This window comes from Typopeltis vanoorti, chromosome 8 (genome assembly GCF_054136105.1).
Source record: "Typopeltis vanoorti isolate ZY-2024b chromosome 8, IOZ_Tvanoo_1.0, whole genome shotgun sequence".
NCBI lineage: Eukaryota > Metazoa > Arthropoda > Arachnida > Uropygi > Thelyphonidae > Typopeltis > Typopeltis vanoorti.
In genome coordinates, this window is record NC_143556.1 from 43,032,006 (window position 1) to 43,049,306 (window position 17,301).

At 37.1% G+C, this 17,301-nt stretch overlaps 1 protein-coding gene across 3 annotated transcripts in view; it reads right to left on the minus strand.

Annotated features, from left to right (window-relative positions):
• Nucleotides 1–17,301, minus strand: part of LOC150103955 (spectrin alpha chain-like) — an 850,682-nt gene that overhangs the window by 315,668 nt on the left and 517,713 nt on the right. For all 3 annotated transcript variants that reach the window (XM_090397194.1, XM_090397195.1, XM_090397193.1), the window contains 3 exons: nt 11,479–11,627; nt 1,461–1,650; nt 1,171–1,274 (listed from right to left, as the gene is read on the minus strand). In XM_090397194.1, the coding sequence (XP_090253320.1) occupies nt 1,171–1,274; nt 1,461–1,650; nt 11,479–11,627 (443 nt within the window). The remainder of the gene's footprint in view (nt 1–1,170; nt 1,275–1,460; nt 1,651–11,478; nt 11,628–17,301) is intronic.

Sequence of the window (17,301 nt, forward strand, 5' to 3'; positions counted from 1 at the left end):
ATCGAGGGAGGGCACCTACTCTACTACTCTCCATCTCTACCAACTACAACTCAATCCAACAACTACAGTGAATGCATCATCTACACCAACGTCATCTACTGCCCACCACTCCTTGTGGTGGGCAGTAGATACCATCATCATTGTCTGTGAAAATACCATCATCATTGGTATTTTCACAGACAATCACAAACATCCATGCCCATAGCGGAATTCGAATTGGCAGCCTTGTGGCAGGAAATGGATACACTAACCACTCAGCCAATCAGGCAAGTAATTAATAGAATAAGCAATTTAGTATAGGATGCCTTGAATATTTGATTTTACATTCTGCCATCTTTTTGTACATTCTTTATTTCTAAGTGCTGACTAAACTCACATTTGGTTCCATTTATATAACTGTAGTGTGTGAACATATTTTCTCTTGGCATCTTTTCATATGACTTTTCCAAATATACAAAACTTAAATAAAGATCCTTGTTATATTCTTATGATTTCTCGGCTATTTGTTTTTAAAAATCTGGTCTTGGCAACTCTTAACTGGTTTTAAGTAGTCTGAACCCAGACTACTTGTCATCAGATTTCACAATTTTTCTTAGCCTCTTCTCAAGTATTCTTACATAAATCATACCTGGAAAACTCAGCAGGAAAACCCCTCTATAATTCTGACAATCAGTTCTATTTTCCTTTTAGAATGATAGTATAAGATCTCTGCCCCAGTTATCCAAAATATGACTTTTTTGAATTATGCATTATAGCTAGCATAAAACTTTTCTACCTAAATGTTTGAGCATTTTTGTTTGAATAGCATCTGCTTCAACTCTTTTCCTAATTTCAAACTTCTGATAACTTTTATATAGGGGTAAAATATACTGATGTCTACATTCCTACATATGTTCTACCACTGCATATTGCAATTAACAATTTTTCTATGTAATGACTTCAAACATCTACAATATCCTTATCATAGTTTTCATGGCACCTTTATTATCTCTCTTTAACATTTAATAAGAATTAAAATACAAAAATTTGTAAAGAGTTTAAAACATAACTAAAGGAAGAAATTCATGGGATATTACTTCTCTTCATTCTTAATTGCAATTTTAAATATTCACTACAATTATATTATAACAAGCTATAACATATTTTATTTCAACAAGTTGCAAATGTTACCTTTCTAATACTTGGTCTTTCTTTTCAGTAATATCTTCTGAGGCATAATGATCAGCGCCTATTAGTTGATCAGCTAATACAGCCAATGATATTATTTTTTCTTCCTGTTTAAAACCATCACACATACACACACATATTATTTACTTTTATTATTAAATGATTTCAACATCAAAAAATATTTCCATATAAATAATATATGACTTTGTTAATATAATTTCAATTATTTTGTGTTCATTTTGTAAAAGATGAAGAAGAAGAAGCCAAGAGAAAATTTTCTTAACGGATTTTACCTGAGCACTAATAGCTTTATCAAAATCTTCATGTTTCTTAATCATCGCTTCCACATTATCACCACCCATATCATCAGAAGTGAGAAAAGCTTCTCTACTAGCCATCCAATTTTCTGCTTGTTCACAGTCTCTGTAGAATAACTGCAATTCCAGACACTGGTCTAATTTCATCCTTCTTGCTATCCAAGCCCTGTATCAGAAAATAATCAGGAAAACAATGCTTTTATTACTATTATTGTATTATTACTTCAAAAGCATGCATCTTTCTGCAGCACATAGCAATTTCGAAATTACACAAAACCAGCCATTCTGTGTTATTTTTGGTAAAATATTTCATTTAACATAACTTCATTATGATAATTTCAGTTTCCAAATAGAGTAATGACATAAAAATCTGAAATAAACTTTAAATTCAAAATACATATCCAAAATTATTGGTAGAGGGCAAAGAGTTAGGTACAGTGGCAGGAAAGGAAAAATAGAGATGTTTTGATATTAATTATTTGGAATTTTATTATAAATTGCGAGTAAACTTAGCCTGAGTTAGTTGTGACTGAGCGTAGCGTTATGTGGTGCACTGTGGTTTTGAAATTTTTGAGTTGATATATCAGAAAAATACTTGAACTCAAAAATTTCAAACCTTGATACCCCACACTCAATCACAACTAAGCTATATTTACTTTAAATTTCTAATAAAATCCCTAATAAAATCTCTCCAGATTAGTGAACATTTCTTGCTATTAGTTGCAAAAGGGTTGGTGAACTGCTTCAGTTCAGAATTCTACAACTTTGAAGCATGCTGCACCTGCAGTATGTATGCTCCCATGTTAAAAATCTGGCAAAAAAGGGACAACTAATAAAGAGAGCTATACAAGAAATAAATTGTACTTGAACAATGAAGGATGTGAGCATCTGTGTGGGAGAACTAGGGGGCCATCCATGAAAACTCAGCAAGAGTGTAGTTAGCAAGGGTGTTAGAACTAAGTTTTTTACTTGGAGAGTGGCGAATGAGTGGAATAAGCTGCCAGAGTCTGTTCTGGGTGCCATGACTGTGAATGAGTTCAAAGCAAAGTATGATAGATACTGTGCGAATGCTGAATAGTTCTTGACATATGTTTAGGGCCTCCCTTGATGAGTCTAAGGATTCCTTGGAGTTGCCCATAATAATAATAATAATGTAAAGAGAATACTGGGAAAGTGAGAGCATGCCCATTGACTCAGTCTATTCAAGTCTTCTTCTTGTAAAGCCTAAACATTTGCTCTGCTCCTCATAATTTGTCAGAACTTGTGTATCATCTGCAAACAACTGAATATCCCAACCAAATCTTCCCCATGTGGAACTACAAGGGGGGTGATTATGAAGAGCTCAGGAGACAGCTTGCAGGTGTAGCATGGAATGAGGAGTTAGCTGGAAAAGAGATCAATGCAGCTTGGGGGATTTTCAAAAAATATTTAGTGGATGCAATGTCTAAATGTATACCACGGGTGAGAAGGTTAAATAAGTTAGGTGTGAGATGGATGAATAAAGAGATTAAGCATGCAATACAGAGAAAAAGGGCATTGTGGAGGCAGCATAAGAGAAGTGGAAGTAACCAATTTCATGAGTTCTACAAAGACCAGGCAAGGAGAGTGACTTGGTTGGTGAGAGTAGCTAAAGAGAGGTATGAACAGCAGTTAGCTAATGAAGCTAAAAAGAATCCTAGGGAGTTCTTTCGATATGCAGCCAGCAAAAGAAAGAATGATTATGGAAGGATGACATTGATTGGAGGAAATGGTATAAAGACAGCTGTTGCAGAATGTGTGGTGGAGATACTTAATGAGCAGTTCATAAAGATCTTTCAATCTTGTGAATGTGACTTCATGGAGAGATTAAGAGCAGTTGATGATGGGGAGGAGAGACTGACTGTAAGTGAGCAAGAGGTGTTTGGGGAGTTGAGTAAACTAGATGTAAATAAGGCTGTGGGACTTGATAATATATCACCGCGTATTCTGAAGGAATGTGCCAGAGAGTTGACACCTGCCTTGACATATTTTTTTAATACGAGTCTTGCACTTGGTCAAGTCCCTAAAGAGTGGAAGGAGGGCAAGATTGTGCCACTTCATAAAGGAGGTGATCGAACTCAAGCATCAAACTATAGGCCTATCTGTGTGTCAGGTGTTGTGGTTAAGTTGTTGGAGAAGCTTGTGAGAACTAGGATCCAGAGTTGGGTTGACAACAATGGTATAATCTTTGATGGACAGCATGGATTTGCTAAAGGGAGGTCGTGTTTTAGTAATCTACTTACTTATTACAATAAAGTGACTGCTTCCTTGGACAGAGGAGAAGGATACACAGTAATATACTTGGATTTCGCAAAAGCTTTTGATAGAGTGCCTCATGATAAGTTGACAGTCAAACTAGAGCAGATGGGGTTGGATATTAGATTAGTGCATTGGATTGGAGACTGGCTATCTGATAGGTATCAACAAGTTGTGTATGGGGGTGCAATATCCAGGAAAAGGAAAGTCACTAGTGGAGTGCCTCAGGGATCTGTTTTAGGGCCATTACTATTTAACTTGTATATTAATGATATTGGCGAAGATTTGGATGGAGATATTCAGTTGTTTGCAGATGATGCAAAGTTGGGACGAACCATAAAGAGTAGTGAAGATGTTGTGGCCTTGCAAGAAGACTTGAATAAATTGAGTGATTGGGCAAGCAAATGGGGATGTGAGTTCAATGTTGCAAAATGTAAGGTTTTAAAATTTGGAAAACAAAGATGGGATGCAGAATTTATGCTTGGTGAAAATATATTGTTGGAAGTAGAGGAAATAAGAGATCTGGGAGTGATAGTGGATAAGGATCTAAAATTTAGGGGTCACATCGCCAAAATTGTGAAGACAACACAAAGACTTCTGGGAATGATGAGGAGGACACTGACATGTAGAAGTAGGGAGATTCTTGTTCCATTATATAAGGCTTTGATTAGGCCACACATGGACTATTGTGCCCAGATTTGGTCACCTGGTTTTCAGAAGGATGAAGAGATGTTGGAAAGGGTCCAAAGGCGACTGACTAAGGTAGTTTCTGACCTCTGGAATGTCGAGTATGAGGAAAGATTGAAAAGATGTAATTTGCAGAGTCTAGTGGAGAGAAGGAAGAGGGGAGATATGATAGAGACCTACAAGTTGGTAAGGGGTTGCTATAGGATCAATGGTGGAGAAGTTCTACAGCGAATAGTGGGAGATCAGGGGAGAACCAGAGGTCATCCCTGGAAACTGTATAAAGAGGGTGTGAGTAGGGGAGTGAGAGGCAGGTTTTTTTCGTGCAGAGTTGTGAATGATTGGAATGCCTTGCCTGAGAGTGTGGTGTCTGCAGGGAGTTTGAATGTGTTTAAGACCCGGTATGATGAGATGTGTGTGAGATAAAAGGACCTCCTAGATGAGTCTTTGACTCCATGAGGTCTTGTTTAATAATAATAATAATAATAATATCATTAACATACACGTTAAACAGCAATGGCCCTAAAATAGACCCATGAGGCACACCACTAGTGACTTTCTTCTTCAGGGATATTGCTCTCCCATACACAACTTGCTGAAACCTATTAGATAGCCAACCTCCAATCCAATGCACTAGTCAAATATCAAACCCCACCTGCTTTAGTCTATCAACTTATCAAGCGATAAGCTATCAAAAGTCTTTGTAAAACTGAAGTATATTACTGTCTATCCATCTCCTTTGTCGAATGAAGCTGTCACCTTATTGTAATAAGTAAGTAGATTACTAAAACATGAGCCCCCTTTAGCAAATTCCTGCATTGTTTTCAACCCAATTCTAGATCCTGGTTCTCACCAGCCTCTTCTACACTTTAATCACAACAACTGATACACAGATAGGCCTATAGTTTGATGATTGAGTTTTGTCACTTCCCTTATGAACTGGCACAATCTTGCCTTCCCTTTACGACTTTGGAACTTGAACCAAAGCAAGACTCATATTAAACAAATATGTCAAGGCAGATGTCGGCACCCTGGCACATTAGTTCAAATCACGTGGTAATATATTATCAAGTCCCACAGTTTATTAACAACAAGTTTGCTCAATTCCCCATATACCCCTTGCTCACTTCCAGTTCAGTCTCTCCTCCTCATCACTCACTGCTCTGAAACCCTCGAGGATGACACACTCACAAAAATGAAAGACCTTTATGAACTGCTCACTAAATATCTCAACTATACCCTCTATAGCAGTTGTCCTTATATCATTTTCTCCAATCAATGTCATCCTTCCATAATCATTCCTTTCTTTGCTGGCAACATATCGAAAGAACTTTGTAAGATTCTTTTTGTAGTTAACTGCTGCTCATGCTTCACTTTTGCTACCCTTACCAATCAAGTCACTCCCCTTGCCTGTTCTTTGTATTCCTCATGGAAATGATTATTGCCACTCCTCTTATCTTGCCTCCATAATATCTTTTTTCCCCTCTATATGGTATGCTTAATCTCTTCATTCATCCATTTTCACACTTACCTTATTTTACCTCTGACCTTTGTAATAGGTCAGAGGTTGATAATTAGATCTATATAGGTCTAGATAGTTATTGAATTTCACCCAGGCAGCATTGATCTCCTTTACACCCAACTCTTCATTCCATGCTATATCTGCAGGCTGTCAACTGAGCCTCTCATAGTACCAGCATTGTAGTTCACATATACTCTTTCCTCACAGAAGCCCTCACACTGCTAGCAACTACCCAAGAAATCACTTCATGGTCAATATCAGCAACTGGAGGATGATTTGAACCCTTATTTATAATAACATCCTTTGATGAGATGATCAAATCCAAGAACCTCAATCCTTGTATGCCCTCTGTTACATATACTGCCTGTGGTAGTTGTCCCTCAAAAACTCAAGAAATTCATTTTCTATACTTCCGGCTGCTATCTCATCATCCCAATCTATACTGCCATAACTAAAATCACCCATAATGATCACCCTTTTTCCTATATGCTTGGCTAATTTGCATATACATTTCATAGTCACTACTCTCCATATTACCAGATCTATAGCAACAAAGTATTTCATTCTATTCATATCTATCTCACCCATACTGCCTCAAAACCACTACCACTATTTCCCCTTTCATATCTACCTTGTATAGACATAACTCTTTGTCTATCATCAATAGCACTCCACCTCCCCTTTTTACCCTTTTCTATCTTCAAGAAATACATTGTACCTTTCCATCTCTAGTTCTAGTCCTGTTACGACGAAGTCATCCTCATCCAATCATGTCTCACTTATTCCAACATTTTTGGATGAACATGCTCAATCAAGGCAACCAAGATTTGCCTTGTTTCTTTTATTTCTAGCATTTGTATATAATATAACATAACAGTTCATTCCTAGATCTATAAAAAGTTCACTGATACCAATTATTGGATGTCACTTCTCCATATGTTATTTCAAAGGAGAATGTAGAAACTATGAAAGTTTTGTAAAAATAAATTGATCAGAGAGCTTACAGGAATATGCCTGCTGGCATTTATGAGTCACCCTAGCATGGACCACTTTAGAAAACATGCACGCTTCCAAGGCATCCATATATTCGCTTTCTAATTTTGTCCATTCTTTAAGATTTCACTGATCTGACAGCTGTTTCGAACTGGTTGGTTTTCCTCACAAACCAGGCAGGAAAGTTAAGAGAGCAAAAACTCTCTTTCAATACTAAGGAACTTGAAACATCGGAGAGATAAACTCTCGGTCAGTGCATAAAAGTATTTACTAAAATAAAGAGCCAAAAGGCTCCACTTTTAGTAAAGCCTCCTTTTATAAAAATCAAATGGATATTAGATCCAGCATTATTTCAAAGCCAAATGTAGAAACTATGAAAGGTCTGTAAAAATAGTTTTTGTAGAAATTGGTATCCACTTGATTTTTATAAATTTTGCATTGCCGAACTGAAGCCTTTTGGCTCTTTATTTTAGGAAATACTTTTATGCACCGACCGAGAGTTCGCTTACAAAAAATACACCTCTCTGATGTTTCAAGTTCCTTAGTATTGAAAGAGAGCTTTTGCTCTCTTAAGGTTTCTGCCTCATCTCTAAGGAGAACCAATCAGTTCAAAACAGCTGTCAGGCCAGTGAAATCTTAAAAAATGGACCAAATTAGAAAGCGAATATATGGACGCCTAAGCAGCGTGTATGTTTTCTAAAGTGGTCCGCGCTAGGGTGATGCATAAATGCTGATGAGTGTATTCCCGTAAGTTCTCTGGTTTATTTTTACAAAACTTTCATAGTTTCTACATTCGGATTTTAAATAATGCTGGATCTAATATCCACTTGATTTTTATAAATATTGCATTGCCGAATTGAAACCTTTTGGTTCTTTATTTTAGTAAAAATTTCTCCATACTTTCCTCGAGCCATTTCTTTTTCTCCTTATTCATCTCGGAACTTTCTTGAAATCCATCTGTGTTCCCTTGATCCATCTGTGTTCCCTTGATCCCTTCTCTTTGTCTTCACATGCATTCACATCCTCTTGGAGCATCAACCTTTCTCACACTGTGTTCCCCTGTCCACCTTGAGTCTTCTCATCTCCCTGTTTGTCTTGCACACTTGTCCTCTCATTCTCTATTCTCATGCTACCCACTTCTTCATTCATAAGCACCACTTCAATCTCTCTTTCCTTACTCTCCTGCTCTTTCACATCACTTCTTACTTGATCAGATTCTCTGCACTCATTTCTCTACCTTCTATCAGCAATCTCTTCAAATGACCCACACCAAAACCATTCATGATATACTTGATATATCATGACATACTGCATTCCTTTTAACTGATGTGCTGGATATATTGTATACTCTATCTTATAATGTTTTAATTCATGCCTATCTTTTGTAATGGATGATGGTGTGAAGCAGCATTTAAAAATCATTTCGTTGTGGTGAGTACTCTGTATACCAAAAATGATAATCTTTTTTCAATGTGCATTATAATTAGAGTACACATTGAAAAGGTAATACACAATTTTCCAAGAGACCACAGTATTTATCTGCATATAAACTTCAGTCTTTTTATTAAAAACTAAATCACCACTCAGAAACATACCAAAATTGGAATTAACAGCTATGAAAGAATTAAGATGAGATGAAAACATAGTAGCACTTAAGGCAGACTAAGGAAATGTAACAATGGTTATCAATACAAACGAATATGTAAAAAGAATTAAGAATTGCATATTAAGTTTCTCCATATCTCCAGTCTTGGCCAACCTCTTTATGGAAAATTTCAAAATGAATGCTATTAATATAGTATATTGGTTAGATGGATTAAAGATTGACTCTCTGCCAGCAGGTTGCATATGATGGAGCAGTGTCTAAAAAAAGGAGTGTAACCAGTGGCATGCCCCAGGATTCTGTTCTTGAGCCCCTGCAGTTTAACTTGTTTGTAAACAATATATCATGTGGACTGACTGGAGATCAGTTATTTGCTGATGATGCAAAGTTGGGAAGAATTATAAGCAGCACTGCTGATGCTGAATCCTTTCAGGAAGATTTGAATAGACTTTTTACTTAGACAAAAGAGTGGGGTTGTAGTTTTAATATCAATAAGTGCAAGGTGTTGCATTTTCGAGTGCAGAAATATAAGACTGTGTACTATATTGATGGTGTCATACTGCAGGAAGTGGATGACATTAGAGATTTGGTAGTAATGCTTGACAGTAGACTAAAGCTTAGAGGGCATATTGTTAACCGAACCTGTCCTATCCCTCTAGTCTTAAAACCTACTTCTCCAGGATGAAATACCCTGTTACTCTATTCCCATTTTAAACCAACAATGTCATTCTTCCACAATCATTTCTCTTCCTACTGGCCACATAGCTAAAAATTCCCTAGGATTTTCTTTGGATCTCAGTGCCAATCTCTTCTCATATTCCAGTTTTGCCATCCTTACCATACTAGTCACTCTCCTGGCCTGAGTCTTGTAATCTTCATTCATCTGCTCTCCATCTCTCTCCTTATATCTCTTCCATAACCTCTTTTTAACCTGCAGTTCCTGTTTGATATTGTTTGCCATCCACTTGACACTAAATTGTGTCATCTTCTTCACTCACAGTATATAGCTTACTATTGCTTCTAATAAATATCCCTTCATAATTTTCTAATAATGATATCTTGCTAATGATAATATTTGATTTACTAAATTATTTCTGGATATACTTGCAATAATTACTGACTTCAGCTTCAGATTTCTTTGTATTGAGCTAATTTTTGAATTCAAGATCAATAACAGCATGAGCGTAATACACAAATCTGGTTGGCATTTTGCAATTAAACCAATTCATGATGAAATTCCAAAAGGAAATCACTAATCCTTATCATCATCATATTAAAAACAAACACTTCAACCATCTTCTCCAATACCTCAACCACTACTCCTGAGATAGTGATTGGCTTATAATGTGAGAACAGTGTTCTGTTCTATTCCTTTTAGAGCAAAACAGTTGCACTCCCTTGGCACCTTCCCAGAACTGAGGTTCAATTAAAAAGCTTACTAAGAGGAGTCACCGATTCCCTTGCAAAATCTTCTAACACATGGACTGATATATCAGCTAATCCCAATGACCATGTTCATATTAGGATTCTGCAATACTGGAAGCAACTATATTACTTCAATGTACTGTCCTCAGTGTCCCTGTCCTCCAAATATATTTCTAATACTACTAATAATAAAAATACTAATACTACTTGCATTCTATTCCTATGACTGTATTATCCTTCAGTAATCAAATCTATAACTTTTGGACAAGTTGAACTAACCCATCCTTAAAATCCTCACCCTTATTCCAAATACCTCTGGCATTAGCTTACATAGATTCAATATCCCTTCATCCCACAGCCTTCCTCACACATTGTGCTGATTATACCACTAACATTAAGATGCTGGTGGAGGACTACATTTGGCATAATCTATTTACTGTCCTTCTTACTGTTTAGGGTGCTTTACCCCATATTCACCTGTGTGTAACCCCCTCTTCCCCCAGAACACTCTAATATCCTCCTAATGCTGCACTTCTAAATTCTCATTGAAATGCTTTCCTGAGATATCTAACTCTGAATTCATTCAGGGGCAAACCATTCCTTTTTATATAAGTCCTGTTCATCAAACTCACTCAATACATCTACTAAATCTACACCATTTTTCTTGCACAACTTGTACACTGATGTATTTGCAATCATAACTCTTCATCTCAGCTCGCCTCTATTAAACTATTGCAAACAGACTCAGTTTTACTTTCTTCCTCTTCTCATTTGCTTGATATGCAATTCTTTCATATCTTAATGTATCATGCTTGTTACCTGCTATATCATTAGCACTGCCCAAGATAGTCACCTCTTTCACTTTCTCCTCTCTACATCCTCACAGCATCGCTCACCTCCATAATCTTAGTCCCAGAGAAACACGATTTCATCATGCTGTCCTCAAGCACTCCTCTAATTATGGAATTGCCATAAAAAAATTTGATCCTTATTCCTCCTCTTTCTTTCATACTCAGCTTTCTCTTCCCTTGCATCTCCTATTCTTTTACTTCTATGCCATACCACCTACCAGACATTCTTTCAGTCAATTTATCTCATGTTCCATTCTGTAGATCCACGTAGGCATGCTATCTCTCATTATCATCTGATGAGTCTCTTCATTTTCCACAGATTCATTGATGTCATTCATACCACATGCACCTTTGCTTGCTCCAACACTTCAATTACTACAACAACTTGCAGTACTTATATCTTCTTATTCTTCTTCATTCATTTCAATGTATCCCCACAATTCTGACACTCACTCTGAAAACACTTCTGACACAAGCTCTCACCTGTTTCTCTTGCTTTCCAGTGATCCAGACATCAATAAAGTAGTGAATTAAAAAATTGGTTTTAATTTTTACAAATACAAATAATATACACACAATTATACACTATTATATACATTCCATTATATACAAATAATAGAATATACAAAGTTATTTATTTACCTTTCAAGTTCTTGTCGGGCATCATTTAACTTTTCTAGCTTTTCTTGTACTTCAACACTGGCATAGTGACCACTCTGTAGAAGCTGTTGTCCAAAAAGTTCAAATGCTTGAAAGGTTCCTGATCGAGCATCAATCTCTGTATGATGTTCCTGTTACCAAAAATTACTTTTAACATCACTCATTAAGAATAAGTAAGCATTTACTTATTAAGAATTACAAAGTAAGTTAACTATATCTGTTAATAAATACATTTAAACATACAGAGAAGAGGTATATAGTGAAATAAAACTAGAAATTAAGTTTAATTTCTGTATTTGCAAGTTAAACTCTAGTTTATATCCAGTTGTAATGATTTTTATAAGGAATAAGGTGAAATGCAATATATCTTTTTATCTTATTACATTTTATGGAAATACAATGAACCTGATTTAAGTAATTTTCTCTATTTCTTCAACATTATCAAAAAATAACATTTTGTAGCAGAACTGGACATTTTTTTTCTAGACATATATCATAAAGAAACTCATGCTTTAATATTATGTGATGCCTTGCTTGTAATTCAATTAAAAAGGTATAAAGCTAAAATAAATAAAATATTGGTGACAAGGTGATGAGGATATGTTAGAAAGGGTTTGGAGAAGATTCACAAAAGTGGTCAGTGGTCTTTGGAATGTGGAATACGAGGACATATTGAGAGAATGTAAATTGCAAAGTCTCATGAATAGGAGGATGGGGGGGGGATATGGTTGAGATATATAACTTAGTCAGGGGTTGTTATCAGGTTGACATGGAAGAGATTTTTCATAGAATGGAACAGGGGAAGGTAGAATAAGAGGTCATCAGTGGAAACTGTATAAAGAGGGTGTGAGCAGAGGAGTGAAGAGCAGGTGCTTTGCATGGAGAGTGGAATGCATTGCCTGAGTGTGTGGTGAATGTAGACACATTGAATCAGTTTAAAGCACAATACTTCCCACAATGTGTCTCTGACTCCATGGAGATCAGATGATAATAATAATAATAATAATAATAATAATAATAATAATAATAATAATAATAACATGCATGAATGTAACTATTTCTTGGAAGTTAAAAAAAAGATAAAATATCAGATGTCGCACTGACATGATCATCAGCTTGTCGAGAGCTCCTGAAAAGATTAGTAACATTTTATATTATCATTGGCAATTTTACTAGAATTTTACGTAGTATTGTTTGCTTTTTGTTTCTTGGCGCGATTTTTGTGTGTTTTCTGTGTTATTTTAATTATTATTTTTAAGATAAGATAGCGTACATATGCCACCAATAAAAAAAAAATGTGGCCAGGTCGCCATGTTTGTTTAAGAGTTTTGATATAAAAGAGTTCTGCAATGTGCTGTCTGTGAGATGTATGATTTGTGAAGAGTGGTGGGAGTCTGGTTAGATGGTGATAGTGGAGTTAATATGTGCAGAAAGTGTAAGGAGAATGAGGATCTCAAGCGTGTTTCGGGTGGCGAGAGTGGTATCGTTAAAGATAGTCAGAATATAGAAATTAGTGATGTGATAAGGAATTGCGAGGTAGTACCAGATAGGTGTGAGAGCGTCGTTGAAAGTGTAAATGAAGGTAGAAATATAGAACGAATGGATGATTTAATTGATAATGAAAATGGTGAGATAGATGCAAGTAGTGAAATCGCTTGGTTGAGTGGAGCAATACACAGAGCAAAGCGGCAACTGGAGCGTATGGAAAAATGTGTGCTGAACGTACCGACTAATAAATGGCGAAAGTCTGTTATGAAAAATAATAGAATGTTCGTAAATGTAAATAAAATGAAGGAGCGAGTGCTGTATGGAGATTCGCTATTAAGAGGTGTGATAGTTGAGAGTTTGACGAAATCATACCAGCCAGGTGCGAACATAAAGGACTTCAGCGAATCTATTCGAGTCCACAAACAGACGGTGAAAGAGATGATAATTGTGGCAGGAACAAATGATTTGAAAGAAGACAAAATGGAAATGATAGAGGATGTGAGGGAATTGCTTGAGGTAGCAAAAGAGAAGAGTGAGAGAGTTAGGATGGTGAGTATTTCGCTGCGGTATGACAGTGAAGTGTTTAGAAGGAAGGCCATAATTGCCAATGACTTTATGCATGGGTTATACATGGAGAGTGGTTTGGAATTTGTGGATGTGTAGAGTGAGTTTGATGGGCGAAAGGATTTATATAAGATGGATGGGTTACATTTGAATGGATTTGGTGAACGGAGGCTTGAAAAAGTGTTGATGAATGAAGTGGAAGTGGATGTACAGACTCAGAGAAACTAGATTTATTAAGGGGGGGGTAGATATGCAGACTTTAGGGAGGCAGTTGAGTGTATGAATGAGTATAATATGCCCGAGCGAGTACGAAGGACAACAGATCAGAATGGGATAGTTAGTATAAGGCATCAAAGTAGTGATGGGACTAATGGGCTTCTGCAATTGATGTACACTAATGCCAGGAGTATTAGGAACAATAGGAACAAGAAGGAAGAGTTTTTGGCCTTGGTTGGCACTTCCAGGTCATAGGTTGTTGGTATTAGTGAAACATGGTTGACAGAAGATGATCAAGCTAGTGGGATTGAATGCGACGGGTGTAGCGTGTTCAGGAGTGACAGGGAGAATAAAAAGGGGGAGGAGTGTTATTGATGATAGCTGATGAGTTGCAGCCAAGGTGTATAGAGGCTGAACTGCAGGATAGAGAAAAGAGCACATTTGAGGCTATTTGGTGTGAGATAGAGTCTAGCAGAACAATATATACAATTGGGTGCTGCTATAGACCAGGTGATGGAATAGACGGTGGGGATAGTATGCATAGGCAAATAGAAGAAATGAGTGGAAGGAGGGTAATTATTATGGGTTATTTCAATTATGGTAACATTGACTGGAAAGAGGAGAGGGCACATGGGAGGAAAGAATTGGATTTTATGTGGTTATTAAGGGACAACTATCTGCGACAGCATGTAGTGGAAAATACCAGGGGACAGAGAGTGCTTGACCTAGTAATTGCATCTGAGAATGTGGCTGTAATGAACATGACCATGTTGCCATCAATTGGTGAGAGTAATCATAAGGTCATGACTTGGGAGGTGGCTAAAGGAGTGGAATTTACAATTAAGACAGGGTACATGTGGAATACCAAGTTGGTAAGTATGACAAGCTTAGGAGTGTGTTTGGCTCAGTGCCATGGCATGTAAAACTGCAAGGGCTGGATGTTGATAGTGCATGGGAGGTGGTTAAGAAGTGTTTGCAGGAGGCAATGGTTGACTGTATACCAAAAGTTCGAATAATAAATCAAGTAGGGGTTAAATGGATGAATAACACTATTAAGCTTGAGCTGCAAAAAAATAAACAATTGTGGAGGGAATTTAAGGAGAGAGGTGACCAGCAGGTGCAGGAACAGTATAAAGCTCAGGCCAGGATGGTAACAAGGGTGGTAAGAAAAACAAATGCGGACTACGAAAGAAAATTGGCCATGCAGGCTAAAGAGAATCCCAAACAGTTTTTTCAATATGCTGCAAGTAAAAGGAAAAATGTTCATGGCAGAATGATTTTAAAAAATGCTGAGGGTAGGGAGGTAACCGAATCAGTCGATATAGTGGAATTACTGAGTGAGCACTTTGCAAGAGTATATCATCCAGGTGGTGACATTGTAGGAATGGAAGAACCAACAGCTTATACTGGAATTGAGATGAATGAAGTAGAGGTAAATAGTCTATTACAGAACCTCAATGTCAATACATCTGTGGGATTGGATGGTATACCAGCTTGTGTCGTATGTCAAGAGGCTAAAGAATTGTCAGTGCCCTTGACCATTTTGTTTAATTTGAGCCTCGGGTCTGGGTCAGTCACAAGGGGGTGGAAAGAGGGGAAAATGGTTCCGCTGCATAAAGGTGGTTCCAAGGCTGCTGTAGAAAATTACCGGCCAATTGGCATAACAGGAATCGTTATCAAGGTCTTGGAGAAAATAGTAAAGAGGAAAATACAAGATTGGATTGATGAAAATGAGATACTGTACAGGGGACAGCATGGTTTTGTGAAGGGTAGGTCATGCCTCAGTAACTTGCTCACGTATTATAACACAGTGACGGCTGAACTGGATAAGGGTAATGGGTTTACAGGGATTCTACTGGACCTTGCTAAGGCTTTTGACAGGATACCACATGGAATTCTAATCCGTAAATTGCAGCATATGGGGATGGATATAGGGTTGGTGAGATGGATACGAGGGTGGTTGATGGAGAGATATCAGAGAGTGGTTTATCCAGGAGTAGAGTCCACAAGATGGCCTGTGACTAGTGGTGTGCCACAAGGATCTGTTCTTGGACCAGTGCTGTTTAATTTGTTCATTAATGATATAGGAAAGGATCTGAGAGGAACAGTTCATTTGTTTGCAGATGATGCAAAGTTGGGTTGGGCAATAGTGAATGCACAGGATGTCAAAATTTTGCAAGATGATTTGGATAGATTGGAGGTTTGGGCTAAGCAGAATGGATGTCAATTTAATGTGGCAAAATGTAAGGTTATACATTTTGGGGTGAAAAGATTAGCAGCAGTTTACTACATTGGTGGAACTGTACTCCAGGAAATTGATGAGACATGAGATTTAGGAGTGTTGGTGGATAAGGAGCTGAAGTTTAGGGGGACACATTGCAAAAGTGGCTAAATCAGTTCATCAAATCACTTGGTTGGTGAAGAATACGTTGACAAGCAGAGACAAGCAGGTTATTGTTCCTCTGTATCGAGCCTTGATAAGACCCCATCTCAACTACTGTGCTCAGATTTGGTCACCTAGGTTTCTTCTTGATGGGGAGGAGGTTGAAAGGATCCAGAGGCGAGTGACCATGATAGCAGGTCTGTGGAATGAACCTTATGAGAACAGGATGAGGATTTGTGGGCTGCAAAAATTGGTTGATAGGCGGAGGAGGGGAGATATGATTGAGACATTCAAATTACTGAAGGGTTTCTATAAAATTAATTCAGAAGATATTTTTGAGAACAGGGCTGGTTGTGGGAGGACTAGGGGACATCCATGGAAACTGGGCAAAAGTGTGGTTAGGAGGGTGTTAGAGCTGGGTTCTTTACTTTTAGAGTGGTGAATGAGTGGAATGAGCTGCCAGAGTCTGTGGTGGATGCTGTGACAGTGAATGAGTTTAAGGCAAGGTATGATAGATACTGTATGAATGTCAAATAGTTGTGATGAACATAATTTGGGGCCTCCCCTCGATGAGTCTAAGGACTCCCTGGAGTTGCCCGCAATAATAATAATAATACACAATGCTACATCTAGTAGTTGAAGTACTAATTCTTCTTAAATGAAGCTTGTTCCATGTGGTAGTTTGTAGACGGAATTCGATAAAAGTAGGAGACAAAAACAAAAGTCACTGTGTGTAATCTTTAAAGGTAACTGTGGCATAACGATAAAACAACAAAATTACATGATAACCATAATAATAAACTTTAATGAAAGTACATATATTTTGTACTAAAAATAACAGTACATCATCAGTGTGTAGAAACAACAAGCAAATCAGAGAACAGGAATAGGAAGTATATACCGTAAATCAGTTTAGCAATTAAAAATGGTTGCTACATGCTAGAAATAAATTTTGGATATTCTCATTTTATGTAAACATTAAAAATATATTTAATGTTTACATAAAACGAGAATATCCCAAACTTTTGGGAGAGAGAGAGAGAGACAATCATTCTGAATCAGATTAGGCCGACATAAAAGGGCTTCCCAATTTCTTTGAAAAGACATTCATGTTTAAAACTGCTTCTATGGAGAAGACGAGCTTCATCCTCCAG